This window comes from Hyla sarda, chromosome 11, assembly GCF_029499605.1.
Source record: "Hyla sarda isolate aHylSar1 chromosome 11, aHylSar1.hap1, whole genome shotgun sequence".
Classification (NCBI taxonomy): Eukaryota; Metazoa; Chordata; class Amphibia; order Anura; family Hylidae; genus Hyla; species Hyla sarda.
Genome location: NC_079199.1, coordinates 32,971,100 through 32,987,738, shown reverse-complemented (window position 1 = coordinate 32,987,738; position 16,639 = coordinate 32,971,100). Strand labels below are relative to the sequence as shown.

The 16,639-nt window shown below is 44.4% G+C and overlaps 1 protein-coding gene across 5 annotated transcripts in view; it reads right to left on the bottom strand.

Annotated features, from left to right (window-relative positions):
- Positions 1 to 16,639, bottom strand: part of SPTB (spectrin beta, erythrocytic) — a 100,587-nt gene that overhangs the window by 16,464 nt on the left and 67,484 nt on the right. For all 5 annotated transcript variants that reach the window (XM_056546554.1, XM_056546557.1, XM_056546553.1 and 2 more), the window contains 6 exons: positions 11,140 to 11,229; positions 9,550 to 9,828; positions 4,346 to 4,476; positions 3,810 to 4,014; positions 2,431 to 2,805; positions 1,630 to 1,874 (listed from right to left, as the gene is read on the bottom strand). In XM_056546554.1, the coding sequence (XP_056402529.1) occupies positions 1,630 to 1,874; positions 2,431 to 2,805; positions 3,810 to 4,014; positions 4,346 to 4,476; positions 9,550 to 9,828; positions 11,140 to 11,229 (1,325 nt within the window). The remainder of the gene's footprint in view (positions 1 to 1,629; positions 1,875 to 2,430; positions 2,806 to 3,809; positions 4,015 to 4,345; positions 4,477 to 9,549; positions 9,829 to 11,139; positions 11,230 to 16,639) is intronic.

Below are 16,639 nucleotides of genomic sequence, written 5' to 3'. Positions count from 1 at the left end.
GGGATGTCCTCCCAGACCTGGACTAAAGCATCCGCCAACTCCTGGACAGTCTGGACATTCTGGATGGAGCGAGACATGATGTCCCAGATGTGCTAAATCGGATTCAGGTCTGGGGAACGGGCGGGCCAGTCCATAGCATCAATGCCTTCCTCTTGCAGGAACTGCTGACACACTCCAGCCACATGAGGTCTATAATTGTCTTGCATTAGGAGGAACCCAGGGCCAACCGCACCAGCATATGGTCTCACAAGGGATCTAAGGATCTCATCTCCATACCTAATGGCAGTCAGGCTACCTCTGGCAAGCACATAGAGGGCTGTGCGGCCTCCCAAAGAAATGCCATCCCACACCATTACTGACAGAGCGCCAAACCAGTCATGCTGGAGGATGTTGCAGGCAGTAGAACATTCTCCATGGCGGCTCCAGACTCTGTCACGTCTGTCACATGTGCTCAGTGCGAACCTCCTTTCATCTGTGAAGAGCACAGGGCGCCAGTGGCGAATTTGCCAATCTTGGTGTTCTCTGGCAAACGCCAAACGTCCTGCACAGTGTTGGACTGTAAGCACAATCCCGACCCGTGGACATAGGGCCCTCATACCACCCTCATGGAGTCTGTTTGTGACCGTTTGAGTGACACATGCACATTTGTGGCCTGCTGAAGGTCATTTTGCAGGGCTCTGGCAGTGCTCCGCCTTCTCCTCCTTGCAGAAAGGCAGAGGTAGCGGTCCTGCTAATGGGTTGTTGCCCTCCTACGGCCTCCTCCACATCTCCTGATATACTGGCCTGTCTCCTGGTAGTGCCTCCATGCTCTGGACACTACACTGACAGACACAGCAAACCTTCTTGCCACAGCTCGCATTGATTTGCCATCCTGGATGAGCTGCACTACCTGAGCCACTTGTGTGGGTTGTGGACTCCGTCTCATGCTACCACTTGAGTGAAAGCACTGCCATCATTCAAAAGTGACCAAAACATCAGCCAGGAAGCATAGGAACTGAGAAGTGGTCTGTGGTCACCACCTGCAGAACCACTCCTTTATTGGGGTGTCTTGCTAATTGCCTATAATTTCCACCTGTTGTCTGTTCCATTTGCACAACATCATGTGAAATTAATTGTCAATCAGTGTTGCTTCCTGAGTGGACAGTGTGATATCACAGAAGTGTCATTGACTAATTGTCGTCAATTTCTAGATTTTTATCTTAAATTAATAAAAATCACAAAAATGGATTTAGTTTACAAAAAGTCTAAAGTTGGACATATACTTTAGATACACTACAGCTATTTATCCTGATCCACCCATCCACATGCACACTCGGGTTAGCTGAGTGTGCATATGCATGAAAATCTAACAGCCGGATCCCTTCTTCATCTGACACCTGTCATCAGAGGAAAGTCAGGACAATCCTATGCATAGTTGGCTGGTAGGCCAGAATTGTGTATGTGTGCGGCTCCCTTTACATTGGCCCAGGGGCCGACGCAGAACTGTGTAAAGTGATTTATTCCCTTTACAATATGATTTCTATTGGTTATAATTGTTGGTAATAACTGTTGGTTGTCATATATCATTAAATTGAGGGTAAATATTATAAGCATGAATATATAGGATTGTCAACTGAATAGGAATTATACCTCGGCTTCTCCTGGGTTTCAATTTGTCTAATAATACTTTCCATCCAGAGCATTAAATTGCGAACCATGCTGAAGAAATTGAACTTCTCCGCTGCGCTGCTCAGTTCTGTACGGCGCCCATCACAGGCATCCAGGAGGGCTTTCCAGGCCTCTATCACCTCCTTCTCCTTTTTCTGGATCTCCATAGCTTGATCACCTGCATAGGCTGCATATAGACGTGCTGCTGTCTCTTGGAAACCCTCAACCTGTAATAATAAAAAGCAAAGCATGTGTAGCTTTTGATTGACACCTTTGATAAGGAAAACAATATATTTAGATGTTAAAGGGGGGTACTCTGCCCCTAGACATCTTATCCCCTATCCAAAGGATTGCGGGGGTCCCACGCAATCTCCCTGCTGCACTCAACGTTCCTTTAGGGCGTCTGGGTGCAGCGCTGGAGGCTTGTGACATCATGGCCACGCCCCCTCAATACAAGTCTATGGGAAGGGGCGTGACGGCCATCACGCCCCCTCCCATAGACTTGCATTGAGGGGACGTGGTCGTGACGTCACAAGGGGCTGTGGCTGTGACATCATGAGCTCCAGCCCCGAGTCACAAGTCATCCGGCACGGAGCAAAGTTCCTTCCGTGCATCGGATGACTGGGGTGTCGCATCTGAGATTTCGGGGGTCCCCAGTGGTGGGCCCCCTGCAATCAGACATCTTATCCCCTATCCTTTGGATAGGGGATAAGATGTCTAGGAGCGGAGTACCCCTTTAAGACTGTGAAGTCTGAATGTGTGAATTGTATGTCATATATGTACCTGTGAGCCAATAAAATAAATGCCCCTTTCAAAGTCTGCGTGTACTCTGTGCAGTGTTTCAGCAGAGTGTACATCTCCTCCCAGCTCCTCTGGTAACTCCTTGTGTTTCTCTACAATCAAGCTCAGGATGTCTGTCCCATCAAAGAAGTATTTGTGTAGGTCATAAGATGCAGACAAGAGCTGAACACGAGTGTCGATCAGTTCCAGTAGGTCAGCCCAGCTCTCGTTCAGGTTGTCCTTCCATTCTGCGATGGTTGCAGCTTCAGAATGACCAGCATCAATTAGTTCCTCAATTAAAATATTCACATTGTCCATGCGTTCCTGACCAATTGTTCCTGTCTCCTTTGCAAAGTCACGGAATTTGTCTCGAAGTATCTAGGGAAAATAAAGTCCATAGGGAATAAAGAACATATGGAAACCACTCAAATGCCAAACAAAATAAGTTCCCTTATTTATGAAACAAATGCAGCATTTCACAGTGCAGAATATCAGACAGCCAAGCTTGATGGTGGTTGTAAGACAACCTGGACAATGTGGTCCCTGAGGAAACTGGAAAAAGGCCCGGGATGTGATGGGACCAACCACAAGAAGTAAAGCAAACCAGATCCGTATGTTTAAACTTAAAGGGTACCTATCATCAAAAAAACTTTTTATATGTTAAAAATGAATGCCTAATGAATCACTTTCTAATAGGATGTTATAAATTTTTTTTTATTATTTTTATGTTTATTTTCAATGTAAAAAAAACTGAACACTAGGGGTCGCCCTAGCAGTCCTGGCTGCAAGGTTCTGTATTGATTTCTGACTCGTTGTATGAGTCCGATATATGACTGCAGCCAAGACACGTACGAGCTCAGCGCAGCTCCCTGCTTGTCAATCAGAGTGCTGTGTTTGTACTACAGCAGGGCGCGCTCCTGACATGGCCAAATGGCAGTGGAGCATTGCCCTGCATGAAAAGTGGATCGCCGACGCCTGCTTCCCCGGCATCCGCGCTCTCCGTCGCCGCCATCACATCGCTATGCACGCCGCTCCTATTGGATGACGGGACAGCGTGCGCAGCGACGTGATGATGACGATGGAGAGCGCCGACGATGCAGAGGATCCCGAAGAGGATGTGCCGGAGCCCCAAGGACAGGTAAGTGATCGTCAGAGGACCACACGGGGCACTGTAAACGGCTATCCGGTGGCAGCTGAAGAAGTTTATGCGATGGCCCCGACATACAAAAGCATCGTATGTTGATGCTGCCTCTGAGAGACCATCGTATGTTGAAATGATCGTATGTCGGGGCCATCGTAGGTCGGGGGTCACTGTATTTTGTTCTGTAAACTACTACTGCCTGTACCAGAGTGCTGTATAGGACATATACAAGGAAACTTACAGTAACGTGATCTAAATCTTGACCCATCTCCTGGGATGAGGCTTTGATGTCCCTTTCTGCAATCCACTGCTCCAGATCTTCCACTTCACGTCTGAGCTGAAACATGTGATAATGGTTGTCCAGATTCTGTCTCCGCTCATCTGCCCGGTCCCGTAGTGCGGCATACTGTTTTTCCAGATTGTCTTGATGTCGTATTATCTGTTCACTATAAGTAGGAATAACTGTTATTAATATGAATTGATCATGTTATAACCTCTATAGATAACATTTTTTTGAAGTCCCTTTGTGAGAATCGTTTAAACTTCATCTTCTAAGCGTTTTTTTTTTTGCGACAGGAATGCAGAACTGCACACCCCCTTCCATCTGGCCTTTTGGGGAAATGCAAAAAATGTAATAAATCAGGAACAAACTACTACTAAAATGATTTCTTTATGCCCCACCTAAAATGAAAATGTTTGGTTATGAACCCTGCACATAATTGTTATTTTTACAACCTTCCGGTATATGTGAATGTAATCTTAGTGGACTCTACATACCCATCGGGGTGTTCTAATGCCAGGAGTTTCTGAGATTGCTCTGCCAAATCTTTGATGTTTTTTGCATATTGTACTATTTCCTGCTGCAAAATAAGGTGTTTCTTTAGCATAAGAACTACAGTTTCTTCATCCTATTGAAAGGAAAAGACCAATGAGAGGACAATGGTTACATGAAAAAAAGTGGCCATTATGTGACATTTTAATCTGTACTGGGTATTAAGTAGACTATAAGTAACCTTGCTCAATTTACTACACATACATATGCTATGTACTAAAGGGGTTTTCTGGGAGGAAAAACATTTTTTTAATGGGCCAGGCTGCCTAAAGGGAAATTGCAGTCGAGTCTATTACAGAGCAGGAGGCGCTGAGCAGAATGATGTAAATCTCTGCTCATTCTGGGCTAAGTATTTAAGTGGTCGGTCCTACTCAATATTAACATCTCTCTATATGCACACATAGAGCTGTCAATTACTCATTAGGACCACCCGCTGGACTACTTAGCCCAGAATGAGTGAAGATTTCAAACAATAAATTGTTAGTTAGGCATCTTTCACACTGCCGTTGCGACACGGCAGTGCGACGGGCGTCAGGGAACATGGGGAGAATAGCAACGGCGCCCGACAGACCCCATAATAGTAAATGGGATCTGTCAGGACCCGTTGTTGCCTGTTGTGCCGTTAAAGGCACAAAAAGAAAGAAGTGCCTAACGGACCTTTTCCGACGGGGCACAACGGCAGTGTGAAAGGGGCCTTTACTGACTTGACCTAAATCTTTGTGGAGCACACGCACTCACGTATAATGTGAAATTTGTAGCTCCACTTATGTGCCCATTAGAGCACTCCTGTTTTGATCATACTTAGTCCTTGTTCATAGTTTAATACCCTGTTCTCTTTCACTTTATTCTGTTGTATGTTATCGTAGAAGTATTGTGACTCAGCAGGAAAGTCAGTTGTAATTGCCAGTCTAATCTAAGGACTATTGCTTGATTTATATTACATAATACACTGCTCAAAAAAAATAAAGGGAACACTATGATAACACATCCTAGATCTGAATGAACTAATCGTATGAAATACTTTCGTCTTTACATAGTTGAATGTGCTGACAACAAAATCACACAAAAATTATCAATGGAAATCAAATTTATCAACCCATGGAGGTCTGGATATGGAGTCTCCTGATGAGGTGGCGGATGGTCTCCTGAGGGATGTCCTCCGAGACCTGGACTAAAGCATCCGCCAACTCCTGGACAGTCTGTGGTGCAACATGGCATTGGTGGATGGAGCGAGACGTGATGACCCAGATGTGCTCAATCGGAGTCAGGTCTGGGGAACAGGCAGGCCAGTCCGTAGCATCAATGCCTTCCTCTTGCAGGAATGCTGACACACTCCAGCCACATGAGGTCTAGCATTGTCTTGCATTAGGAGGAACCCATGGCCAACCTCACCAGCATATGGTCTCACAAGAGGTCTGTGGATCTCATCTCGATACCTAATGGCTACCTCTGGCAAGCACATGGAGGGCTGTGCAGCCCCCCAAAGAAATGCCACCCCACACATTACTTACTCACCACCAAACCGGTCATGCTGGAGGATGTTGCAGGCAGCAGAACGTTCTCCACGGTGTCTCCAGACTCTGTCACGTCTGTCACATGTGCTCAGTGTGAACCTGCTTTCATATGTGAAGAGCACAGGGTTCCAGTAACAAATTTGCCAATCTTGGTGTTCTCTGGCAAATGCCAAACGTCCTGCACGGTGTTGGGCTATAAGTACAACCCCCACCTGTGGACATTGGGCCCTCATACCACCCTGATGGAGTCTGTTTCTGACCGTTTGAGTGATATCAGAACAGCAAGAAATAATGTAGCTGCAGACTGCCAGGTCAATGGACACCCAAGGTAGCGGACAGCCAGTCCAAAATTGTATATTCAAATCCAAAGGAATTTTTCCTTTGGATTTGAATAACCGTTTGAGTGGACACATGCACATTTGTGGCCTGCTGGAGGTCATTTTGCAGGGCTCTGACAATGCTCCTCCTGGTCCTCCTTGCATAAAAGCGGAGGTAGCGGTCCTGGGTTATTGTCCTTTTATGGCCTCCTCTACGTCTCCTGATGTACTGGTCTGTCTCCCGGTAGCGCCTCCATGCTCTGGACACTATGCTGACAGACAAAGCAAACCATCTTGCCACAGCTCGCATTGATGTGCCATCCTGGATGAGCTGCACTACCTGAGCCACTTGTGTGGGTTGTAGACTCTGTCTCATGCTAGCACTAGAGTGAAAACACCGCCAGCATTCAAAAGTGACCAAAACATCAGCCAGGAAGCATAGGAACTGAGAAGTGGTCTGTGGTCACCACCTGCAGAACAACTCCTTTATTGTGGGTGTCTGGCAAATTGCCTATAATTTCCACCTGTTGTCTGTTCCATTTGCACAACAGCATGTGAAATTGACTGTCAATCAGTGTTGCTTCCTGAGTGGACAGTGTGATTTCACAGAAGTGTCATTGACTTGGAGTTACATTGTGTTGTTTAAGTGTTCCCTTTATTTTTTTGAGCAGTGTATTATCAGTGCAGCTTATAGTCACCCTTGTGTCCTGCTGTGCCAGAATTGTTGCTTATGATGATTTTTCATGTTGTTTATCCCCCTCCCTTCCCCTTCGGTTTTCTATTTCCCTCCCTTTTGTTGTACTGAATTATTCAATAAAAATCAAATGCATTATAATAATAATATTAATAATGCATACTCACCTGCCCGATCAATGAATCTCCCCCCAATCACTGGCTGAGGCGGTTCACCATCCAAGGCACCATTAGAACAGCAGCAGCAGTGGATAGGACAGGTGAGTATGAATTATTTATCACTAAGGCACCCTGACCACTTTTTAGGAAAACCTCTTAAATTAATGTTAGCTAAATGTCCACAGAGTGTAAAGTGAAAGCAAAAATATTTTGTTTACACTGTTATTATTTTTAACCATAGTGAGGACTGACAGCTAAGTATTTCATTTCTATTTTACGGATATACTTTTGCTTTCATTTTACACTGTGTGAACATAGCCATACATTTATAGTGTCTCCTCAGAATTGTAGCATCAAAGTGGCATCACTCTTCCCCTACATTCCTAAACCTCATATCCTATGCTCAAATAAGTTACCATACTAACCCCCGGGGTTATGATCATGCACTGGAATCATTATACCCCTGGGGTGCACACACTACATCATTTTCTGGAGATTTATACACTCAGCTGAAAACAGTAAAGTCTGATTTTCCAAATGTAATTTGGTTACACCTAGGCAAGCAGCAGAGAAGCTAGAGATGCGAAAAATAAAATAAGATATATTTTTTAATACAATTATCTTGTTTTATTTGCAGTCCATTAATATACATCAAAAATACTGTCCTAGGAGGGTTAGAGCAGAGTGTGTTAAGCCCTTAACCCCTTAAGGACCTGGGGTTTTTCCGTTTTTGCATTTTCCTTTTTTCCTCCTTACCTTTAAAAAATCATAACTCTTTCAATTTTGCACCTAAAAATCCATATGATGGCTTATTTTTTGCGCCACCGATTCTACTTTGTAATGACATCAGTCATTTTACCCGAAAATCTACTGCGAAACAGAAAAAAAATCATTGTAAGACAAAATTGGGGAAAAAAATGCCATTTTGTAACTTTTGGGGCTTCCATTTTTACACAGTAGATTTTTCGGTAAAGATGATACCTTCTCTTTATTTTGTAGGTCCATACGATAAAAATGATACCCTATTTATGTAGGTTTGATTTTGTCGTACTTCTGGAAAAAATCATAATTACATGCAGGAAAATGCATACGTTTAACATTGTCATCTTCTGACCCCTATTTTATTTTTCTGCATATGGGTTGGTATGAGGGCTAATTTTTTGCACCATGATCTGAAGTTTTTAGCGGTACCATTTTTGTATTCATAGGACTTATTCATTTTTTCATGTTATAAAAAGTGACCAAAAATACACTATTTTGGACTTTGGAATTTTTTTGCGCGTATGTCATTGACCGTGTGGTTTAATTAACAATATATTTTTTTAATTTGGACATTTCCGCACGCGGCAATACCACACATGTTAATTTTTATTTACACTGCTTTTTTTTATTTTTTTTATGGGAAAAAGGTTTTATTAGGGAAGGGGTTAAATGATCTTTATTCACTTTTTTTTTACTTTTTTTTTTGCAGTGTTATAGCCCCCATAGGGGGCTATAACACTGCAAACACTGATCTTTTACATTGATCGCTGGTTTCTCATAGGAAACCATTGATCAATGATTCTGCAGCTTGACTGCTTATGCCTGGATGTCAGGCACTGAGCAGTCATTCGGCGATCGGACACCAGGAGGCAAGGTAAGGGACCTTCCTGCTGTATCACAGCTGTTCGGGATGCCGCGTTAATAGGGTTAATAGCGCGCTATTAGCCACGGGTCCTGGCCGTTGTTAGAGGCCGGGCCCGACCCGCTATGACTCATGACGTACCGGTATGTCATGGGTCCTGTAGGGGTTAATGGGTTAAACACCTCTAGGGGACTTGGAGACTGCACCATGCACATCACTATTCTCTTAAAGGAGAACTCTGGGATAGAAAAACTTATCCCTTATGCCCTGCAGTCAGACACCCCATGATCTGACACATCCCCTATCCTGCCTGGGACCCGGCTCTCCTCCTGCATGGGGCGTTTCAACCATCACACAAAGCTGCGACTGACACCCCCCCCTTCCATGCAGCTCTATGGGAGAGATGGAGATTGCTGAGTGCATCGCTCCGGCTCTCCCATAGAGATACATTGAGGGAGCATGTCGGCTGCTGCTTTGTGTGGTAGTCGAAACGACCCATTCAGGAGGAAAGCTGGGGTCCGGCACAGGAGATTGCGGGAGGTCCCAGCGGTCAGACTCCCCACGATCTGACACTTATGCCCTATCCTGTCCTATACACATTGTTTCCCAGCCAGTGTGCCTCCAGCTGTTACTAATCTACAATTCCCAGGATGCCAGGACAGCTGGAGGCACACACTGGTTGGGAAACACTACAGTAGCATATTATCACCCTAGTTGGGTAGTGGATGTATTTAATGAGCAACTTTCAGATGCCCAGATTTGATTGTTTTGCCTTTTTGCTTTTTTTTTTATATATTTCTTTTCATTTGAGATTACAACTAGAGCACATGATAAAAACATACCTTTGGCTTTTCATCCCCCATCAAATACAGCTGCTGTTCGTCGATCCAGGCTTCTGCTTCATTGGCATCCATATAATACTGCTGGGCCTCATTGGCCTGGTTAAGGGCTTTCTGCCTGGCTACTGTTGCTGTCTGCAGTCGATCCCATTGCTCTTGCATTGCTTGTCGTTGCCTTCTAATAGGTTCAGGGTTAATATCAGGTTCACTTTCCATATCCTCTGCTCTTCTTATAACATCATCAACTCTTGGACCATGACCTGCTATTTCCTTTTGCAAAGTCTAAAGTAAAAAAAAAAAAAAAAAAAAGAGAAAAAAATAAGAAGTAGTTTGGGTGGCAAAATATTAACAATGCAAATGGAGTTTATGTAAAATGCAACCTGCTTTGAAGCTCCCTTCCCCATAGTCCATTGACTGAACTAGCATAAAGAAATAACTTCCTGGAGTGCTACTTTATTACCTCTTATGAAAGGTGTATTTAAAGGGGTGTTCCGTGGGTCTTTTTTGATGGTGCAACAGGGGCTGTAAAGTTAGGATAGGGGATAAGATGTCTGGTCACGGGGTCCCGCCGCTGGGGACCCCCTGCATTGCAGCACCCACCTTTGGGAGTTGCACGCAGCAGCGCCGCAGCCTCTGAGTCTGCCGAGTCACAACAATAGGGCTGGAGTATTGTGATGTCCGACTTATTGTCCGACTATATTGTCCCACCCCCACAATACAAGTCTATGGGAGGGTGCGTGACGGCGGAGTCGTGACATCATGATACTCCGGCCCCATAGTCATGACCCGGCAGACTCGGAGGCTGCAGCGCTGCGTGCAGCTCCCACAGGTGAGTGCTGCATGCAACATTGTGGGGGTCCCCAGCGGTGGGCCCCCCACGACCAGACATCTTATCCCTTATCCTTTGGATAGGGGCTAAGATGTCTTAGGGCCGGAGTACCCCTTTAACACCCAATCTGCATGTATTGGAGAAAACCTACACACTGGCCCTCATTGACTAAAATCCATCAGACTCTTTTTGTCGGTTATTGCGCCAAAATTTTAGTCGCAACATCTGTGCGACTATTCATGCGACCAAATTTTAGTCGCGCAACCGACACTTTAGAAAACACTCGGAGTGTTTTTTTTTTTTCGCTCTGAAATGGGCGTGTTTTATGCAAAAATTGGCGTTTTACCGACAAAACCCCCAAAATACTCGGGAAAAAGTGTGAGTTGGCTTCACACAATAACCGACAGCCCAGAGCGATTTCTAACAAGGGACTGTTTGCCATTGTGTTTTTTTGTGAAAGTAACTTGTTTTATAACCTGAAAACATTTTGTACAGTTCAACACTTTTATGAATAAAATATTGAATGCTTTTGTGATAGTAAATAAGCCTGAATAAAAAAGACGAGTGATACTGAAAACACTCCAGAATAAACACTCCTCTCTAGTAAAAGAGAGCCACTGTCTGTTTTTTAAGAGTATATTCATTTACCGCGCAGAAATTTCGGCAATTGTCCTATACATCTAAATAGGACTTAGAGGTAGGCCCCCAACCTTAAAAGCAATATTTAAATCAAAGAATCAAAATATCACAAAAGACGTTATTACCTGATTCTTTTTTAGAAGCATCTGTCCCATTTGAAGATTATTTCCATAATCTTTTGACTCTGCAAGGGGCATTCTTTCTTGAACCCAGAGCTGCAAGTAGACAACATTACACAATAAATATTACTTTTGTTGGAACACTTTGATTACTATTACCTTTATTAGTTATGATCAATTATTTATTCTGTATATATATATATATATATATATATATATATATATATATACCGTATATATATATATATATATATATATTATTATTTTTTTTTTTTTTTTTTTATAAAAGGCCATCATTACAATTAATGTTCAATAAACATTTGCCCTAGGGTAAAGCAGATGTTTCTTTATGTAAACATATCTAGATAGAGCTTCTCATTAGGATTCCAGGCACACCTTTATTATCGGTGGTGTAATGTAGGTGGATTTTAACTGATGACTTATTGGTGGTGTAGTGTAAATAAGTTATTGTCAGTTTGAAGGAATAGTGGTTGTAGTTAAATGGTGTATAAGTGTAGTTATGGCTATAATTGTGATTATGACTGAAATAAGAGAAGAGAAAAGAAAAAAGAGAAGAAAAAAAGAGACAGAGAGAAGAAAATTGGAGGAAACTTGGACAGATTCAAAATTAGTACAATTTATTATAATGTGTAAAAAAAGGAAAAAGTGCTGGGCCCTAGCACTTATACTTTCCAATATTTACAATAAAACAAAAATAACAATAATAAGCAGATAGTCAGCAGAGTCAATAGACTGAAGCACTAATTCAGATATTCAGATAACTTGCTCACAAATCAGCAAATCTAATTCCATACTGGACAATCAGTGTTTTATATATGATCTCTGTACTGCGACCGTATAACACTTCCCCATAGTTCAAGCGACGGTATTGCAACCATATAGTAATTTCCACTGTGTAGAATTAGCGGTACTGTGACCGCGGAAACAAAGTAACAGTCAAACAATGTTGCGGCCGTGACTCCCAAAGTACAATGTATCAGCCGACAGCAGGGGAATATGATCGCGGTGATGTGCCCGCGCTGACAACTTGTAAAGTATGAGCCGACAGCCGGGGAATATGATCGCGGTACTGCGACCGCGCTGGTAATACACAGAGCGAGGAGGCCGTGTGAGAGCGCCCTCGCTCTGAGTATGGCCTGCTCTCACACGGCCTCCTCGCTCTGTGTATTACCAGCGCGGTCGCAGTACCGCGATCATGTTCCCCAGCTGTCGGCTGGGGACATTCAAACAGGTTTTTTTTTTTGTTTTTTTTAAAGGAATTTTTTAAGGAAAAAGGAATTCTAAATCTTCAACAGGAAACGTGGTAAAAATCTGCTGATATCATGTTCTTCCATATTATATATGCTATAACAGTATTGGCAACTATCCCCAGTTACCTAGAATAAGTATAGATGTTATTCACCTATACAGTGTCTGCAGAATTTATTGTGCTTGTAATGAGCATGAGCAGCCAGACTATTAAAATGCACAGAACCATAGCCCCCAACATGATTTGCCTATATTTCAGCATCCTTTGGGGCATTTAGCGCTATAATGGAGCAAATGCTGGAAGCCTTAAAGGGGGTACTCCGGTGGAAAATATTATTTTTTTAAATCAACTGGTGCCAGAAAGTTAAACAGATTTGTAAATGACTTCTATTAAAAAATCTTAATCCTTCCAGTACTTATCAGCTGCTGTATACTACAGAGGAAGTTCATTTCTTTTTTAATTTCTTTTCTGTCTGACCACAGTGCTCTCTGCTGACACCTCTGTCCATGTCAGGAACTGTCCAGGTTTGCTATGGGGATTTGCTCCTATTTACTCTGGACAGTTCCTGACATGGACAGAGGTGTCAGCAGAGAGCACTGAAACATCTGGTGCAGAAATTCAAATTCCGGTGTCTGCAGAAAGAATAGACATGTCTATTTTTTCTGTGGACACTGCACAGAAATTGTCATTTCCAAGTGGTCCTAGCCCTGGCATGTTATGCCTGCGCTCCGCTGTCAGAGGAATTTCCCCATGAAGGTTTTCTGTACGGACATTCCCCTCATGCATTGAGGACAATTAGGCCTTGTTCAGACGGTGGAATTTTCGAGTTCAATTTGACGTAAAAATTTTGCTCAGAAATCCCATTGAAGCAGAGTCCCATTGTTTTGGGGAATTCTTCTGCACCGTGCACACGGTGGAATTTCTGCATTGGAAACATCTGTTGGGAAATTCAAATTCTTGCCTCCGCAGAAAGAAATGACACGTCAATTCTTTCTTCAGAATCTACTCCCAAATGCATTGACGTCTATGGAGATGGACGGCATAGTGTCGGCATGTTCGCCGGCGCCGGCTGTCTGCAGAATGTCCTCCAGAAATTTTCCGGCTGGACATTCCGCTATGTGAACACTGCCTAACACAGAGGGAACTATAAAGCTGACATTCCCATCTTAGCATAAACAATAAAGATTTTAATGAACGAAAATATCCTCTTTTATTTAGAAAGTTGCTGTGGTGCATAATACTTTGTCACCCATATACAAATCTTTCAGAAGTGTCATCTGATCTTAAGAAACTTCCCTTTCTCTGCCTGGTAAAAGTTTATAAATCATCCATACAATGTAAAATCTTGGAAATTCCAAAGTCCTTCAAGTGGATTATCAGTAATGTCAAAGCAATAAAATACAGCACGGTTATATACCTGTATTATTTCCCAACACTATGGAGGAAGAGCACCGATACAATACTGGTAGACTGATAATGTTGATGGGCAATGTCTAAGGCTAGATTCACACTATGGGAAATTCCACTAGAAAATTCCAGTGCAGGAAAACCCAAAACCCCATTGATGTCAATGGGATTCCACTGCACAGTGCACACTTCGGAATTTAAGTGGCAGAGCTTCCGACACAAAAATTACACCTCTGAAAGAATGATCTATGCATATTTTGGGCAGTTAACACCAGGTGCAAACATGATAAATGCCCCCCATAGACTTATATGGAATAGAAAAATTGGGACTCTGTATCTTTTCCCCAGATCAAACCAAGATAAAAAAAAAAATGAATCATACATTTATAACAAAAGTATATGGATAGCATAGAAAACATTTTTAGATTATTGGATTATATTTATTATGATTTAAAAAACCTTTTCCCTATAAGTCTTTATTACAACTTTTGTTTAGTTTCTCTTCTACAGCCTCTAAGGCTCGGTTCATACTACGGAATTGTCACGATGCCGGCTGGCAGGTAGTGGATCCTCTGTGCCAGAGAGGGATTGGCGTGGACCGTGCTAGTGGATCGGTTCTAAGTCACTACTGGTATTCACCAGAGCCCGCCGCAAAGCGGGATGGTCTTGCTGCGGCGGTAGTGACCAGGTCGTATCCACTAGCAACGGCTCAACCTCTCTGGCTGCTGAAGAAAGGCGCGGTACAAGGGAGTAGACAGAAGCAAGGTCGGACGTAGCAGAAGGTCGGGGCAGGCAGCAAGGATCGTAGTCAGGGGCAACGGCAGGAGGTCTGGAACACAGGCTAGGAACACACAAGGAACGCTTTCACTGGCACTAAGGCAACAAGATCCGGCGAGGGAGTGAAGGGGAAGTGAGGTGATATAGGGAAGTGCACAGGTGTAAACACTAATTGGAACCACTGCGCCAATCAGCGGCGCAGTGGCCCTTTAAATCGTAAAGACCCGGCGCGCGCGCGCCCTAGGGAGCGGGGCCGCGCGCGCCGGGACAGAACTGACGGAGAGCGAGTCAGGTACGAGAGCCGGGGTGCGCATCGCGAGCGGGCGCTACCCGCATCGCGAATCGCATCCCGGCTGGAAGCGGAATCGCAGCGCCCCGGGTCAGTGGATCTGACCGGAGCGCTGCAGCGGGGAGAGTGTAGCGAGCGCTCCGGGGAGGAGCGGGGACCCGGAGCGCTCGGCGTAACAGTACCCCCCCCCTTGGGTCTCCCCCTCTTCTTAGAGCCTGAGAACCTGAGGAGCAGACTTTTGTCTAGGATGTTGTCCTCAGGTTCCCAGGATCTCTCTTCAGGACCACAACCCTCCCAGTCCACTAAAAAAAAAGTTTTCCCTCTGACCTTTTTAGAGGCTAAGATCTCTTTGACAGAGAAGATGTCCGAGGAGCCGGAAACAGGAGTGGGAGGAACAGATTTGGGAGAAAAACGGTTGAGGATGAGTGGTTTAAGAAGAGAGACGTGAAAGGCATTAGGGATACGAAGAGAAGGAGGAAGAAGAAGTTTGTAAGAGACAGGATTAATTTGACACAAAACTTTGAAAGGACCAAGATAGCGTGGTCCCAACTTGTAGCTAGGGACACGGAAGCGGACATATTTAGCGGAGAGCCATACCTTGTCTCCAGGGGAAAAAACGGGAGGAGCTCTTCTTTTCTTATCTGCGAACTTCTTCATGCGTGATGAAGCCTGTAAGAGAGAATTTTGGGTCTCTCTCCATATGATGGAAAGGTCACGAGAAATTTCATCCACAGCGGGTAGACCAGAGGGCAAGGGGGTAGGGAGGGGGGGAAGAGGGTGACGGCCGTACACCACGAAAAATGGGGATTTGGAGGAAGATTCAGAGACTCTGAAGTTATACGAGAATTCGGCCCATGGAAGGAGATCTGCCCAGTCATCCTGGCGGGAGGAAACAAAATGTCGCAAATAATCACCCAAGACCTGGTTAATTCTTTCTACTTGTCCATTGGACTGGGGATGATATGCAGAAGAAAAATTTAATTTAATCTTGAGTTGTTTACAGAGAGCCCTCCAGAATTTAGACACGAATTGGACACCTCTATCCGAGACGATCTGCGTAGGCAAGCCGTGAAGACGAAAAATGTGTACAAAAAATTGTTTAGCCAACTGAGGTGCTGAAGGAAGGCCAGGAAGAGGGATGAAATGTGCCATTTTGGAGAATCGATCAACGACCACCCAAATAACAGAGTTGCCATGGGAAGGGGGTAAATCAGTAATAAAATCCATACCAATCAGAGACCAAGGCTGTTCGGGGACAGGCAGGGGATGAAGAAAACCAGCGGGCTTCTGGCGAGGAGTCTTATCCCGGGCACAGATAGTGCAGGCTCGGACAAAGTCCACAACATCCGTCTCCAGAGTTGGCCACCAATAGAAGCGGGAGATGAGTTGCAGAGATTTCTTGATGCCCACATGACCTGCGAGATGGGAGGAGTGACCCCATTTGAGGATTCCGAGGCGTTGGCGTGGAGAAACAAAGGTCTTTCCTGGAGGAGTTTGCCTGATGAAGGCAGGAGAAGTGGAGATCAGGCAGTCAGGTGGAATGATGTGTTGCGGAGAGAGTTCAACTTCTGAGGCATCCGAGGAACGAGAGAGAGCATCGGCCCTAATGTTCTTATCGGCAGGACGAAAGTGAATCTCAAAATTAAACCGGGCAAAGAACAGAGACCACCGGGCCTGGCGAGGATTCAGCCGTTGGGCAGACTGGAGGTAGGAGAGGTTCTTGTGGTCGGTGTAAATAATAACTGGAAATCTTGATCCCTCCA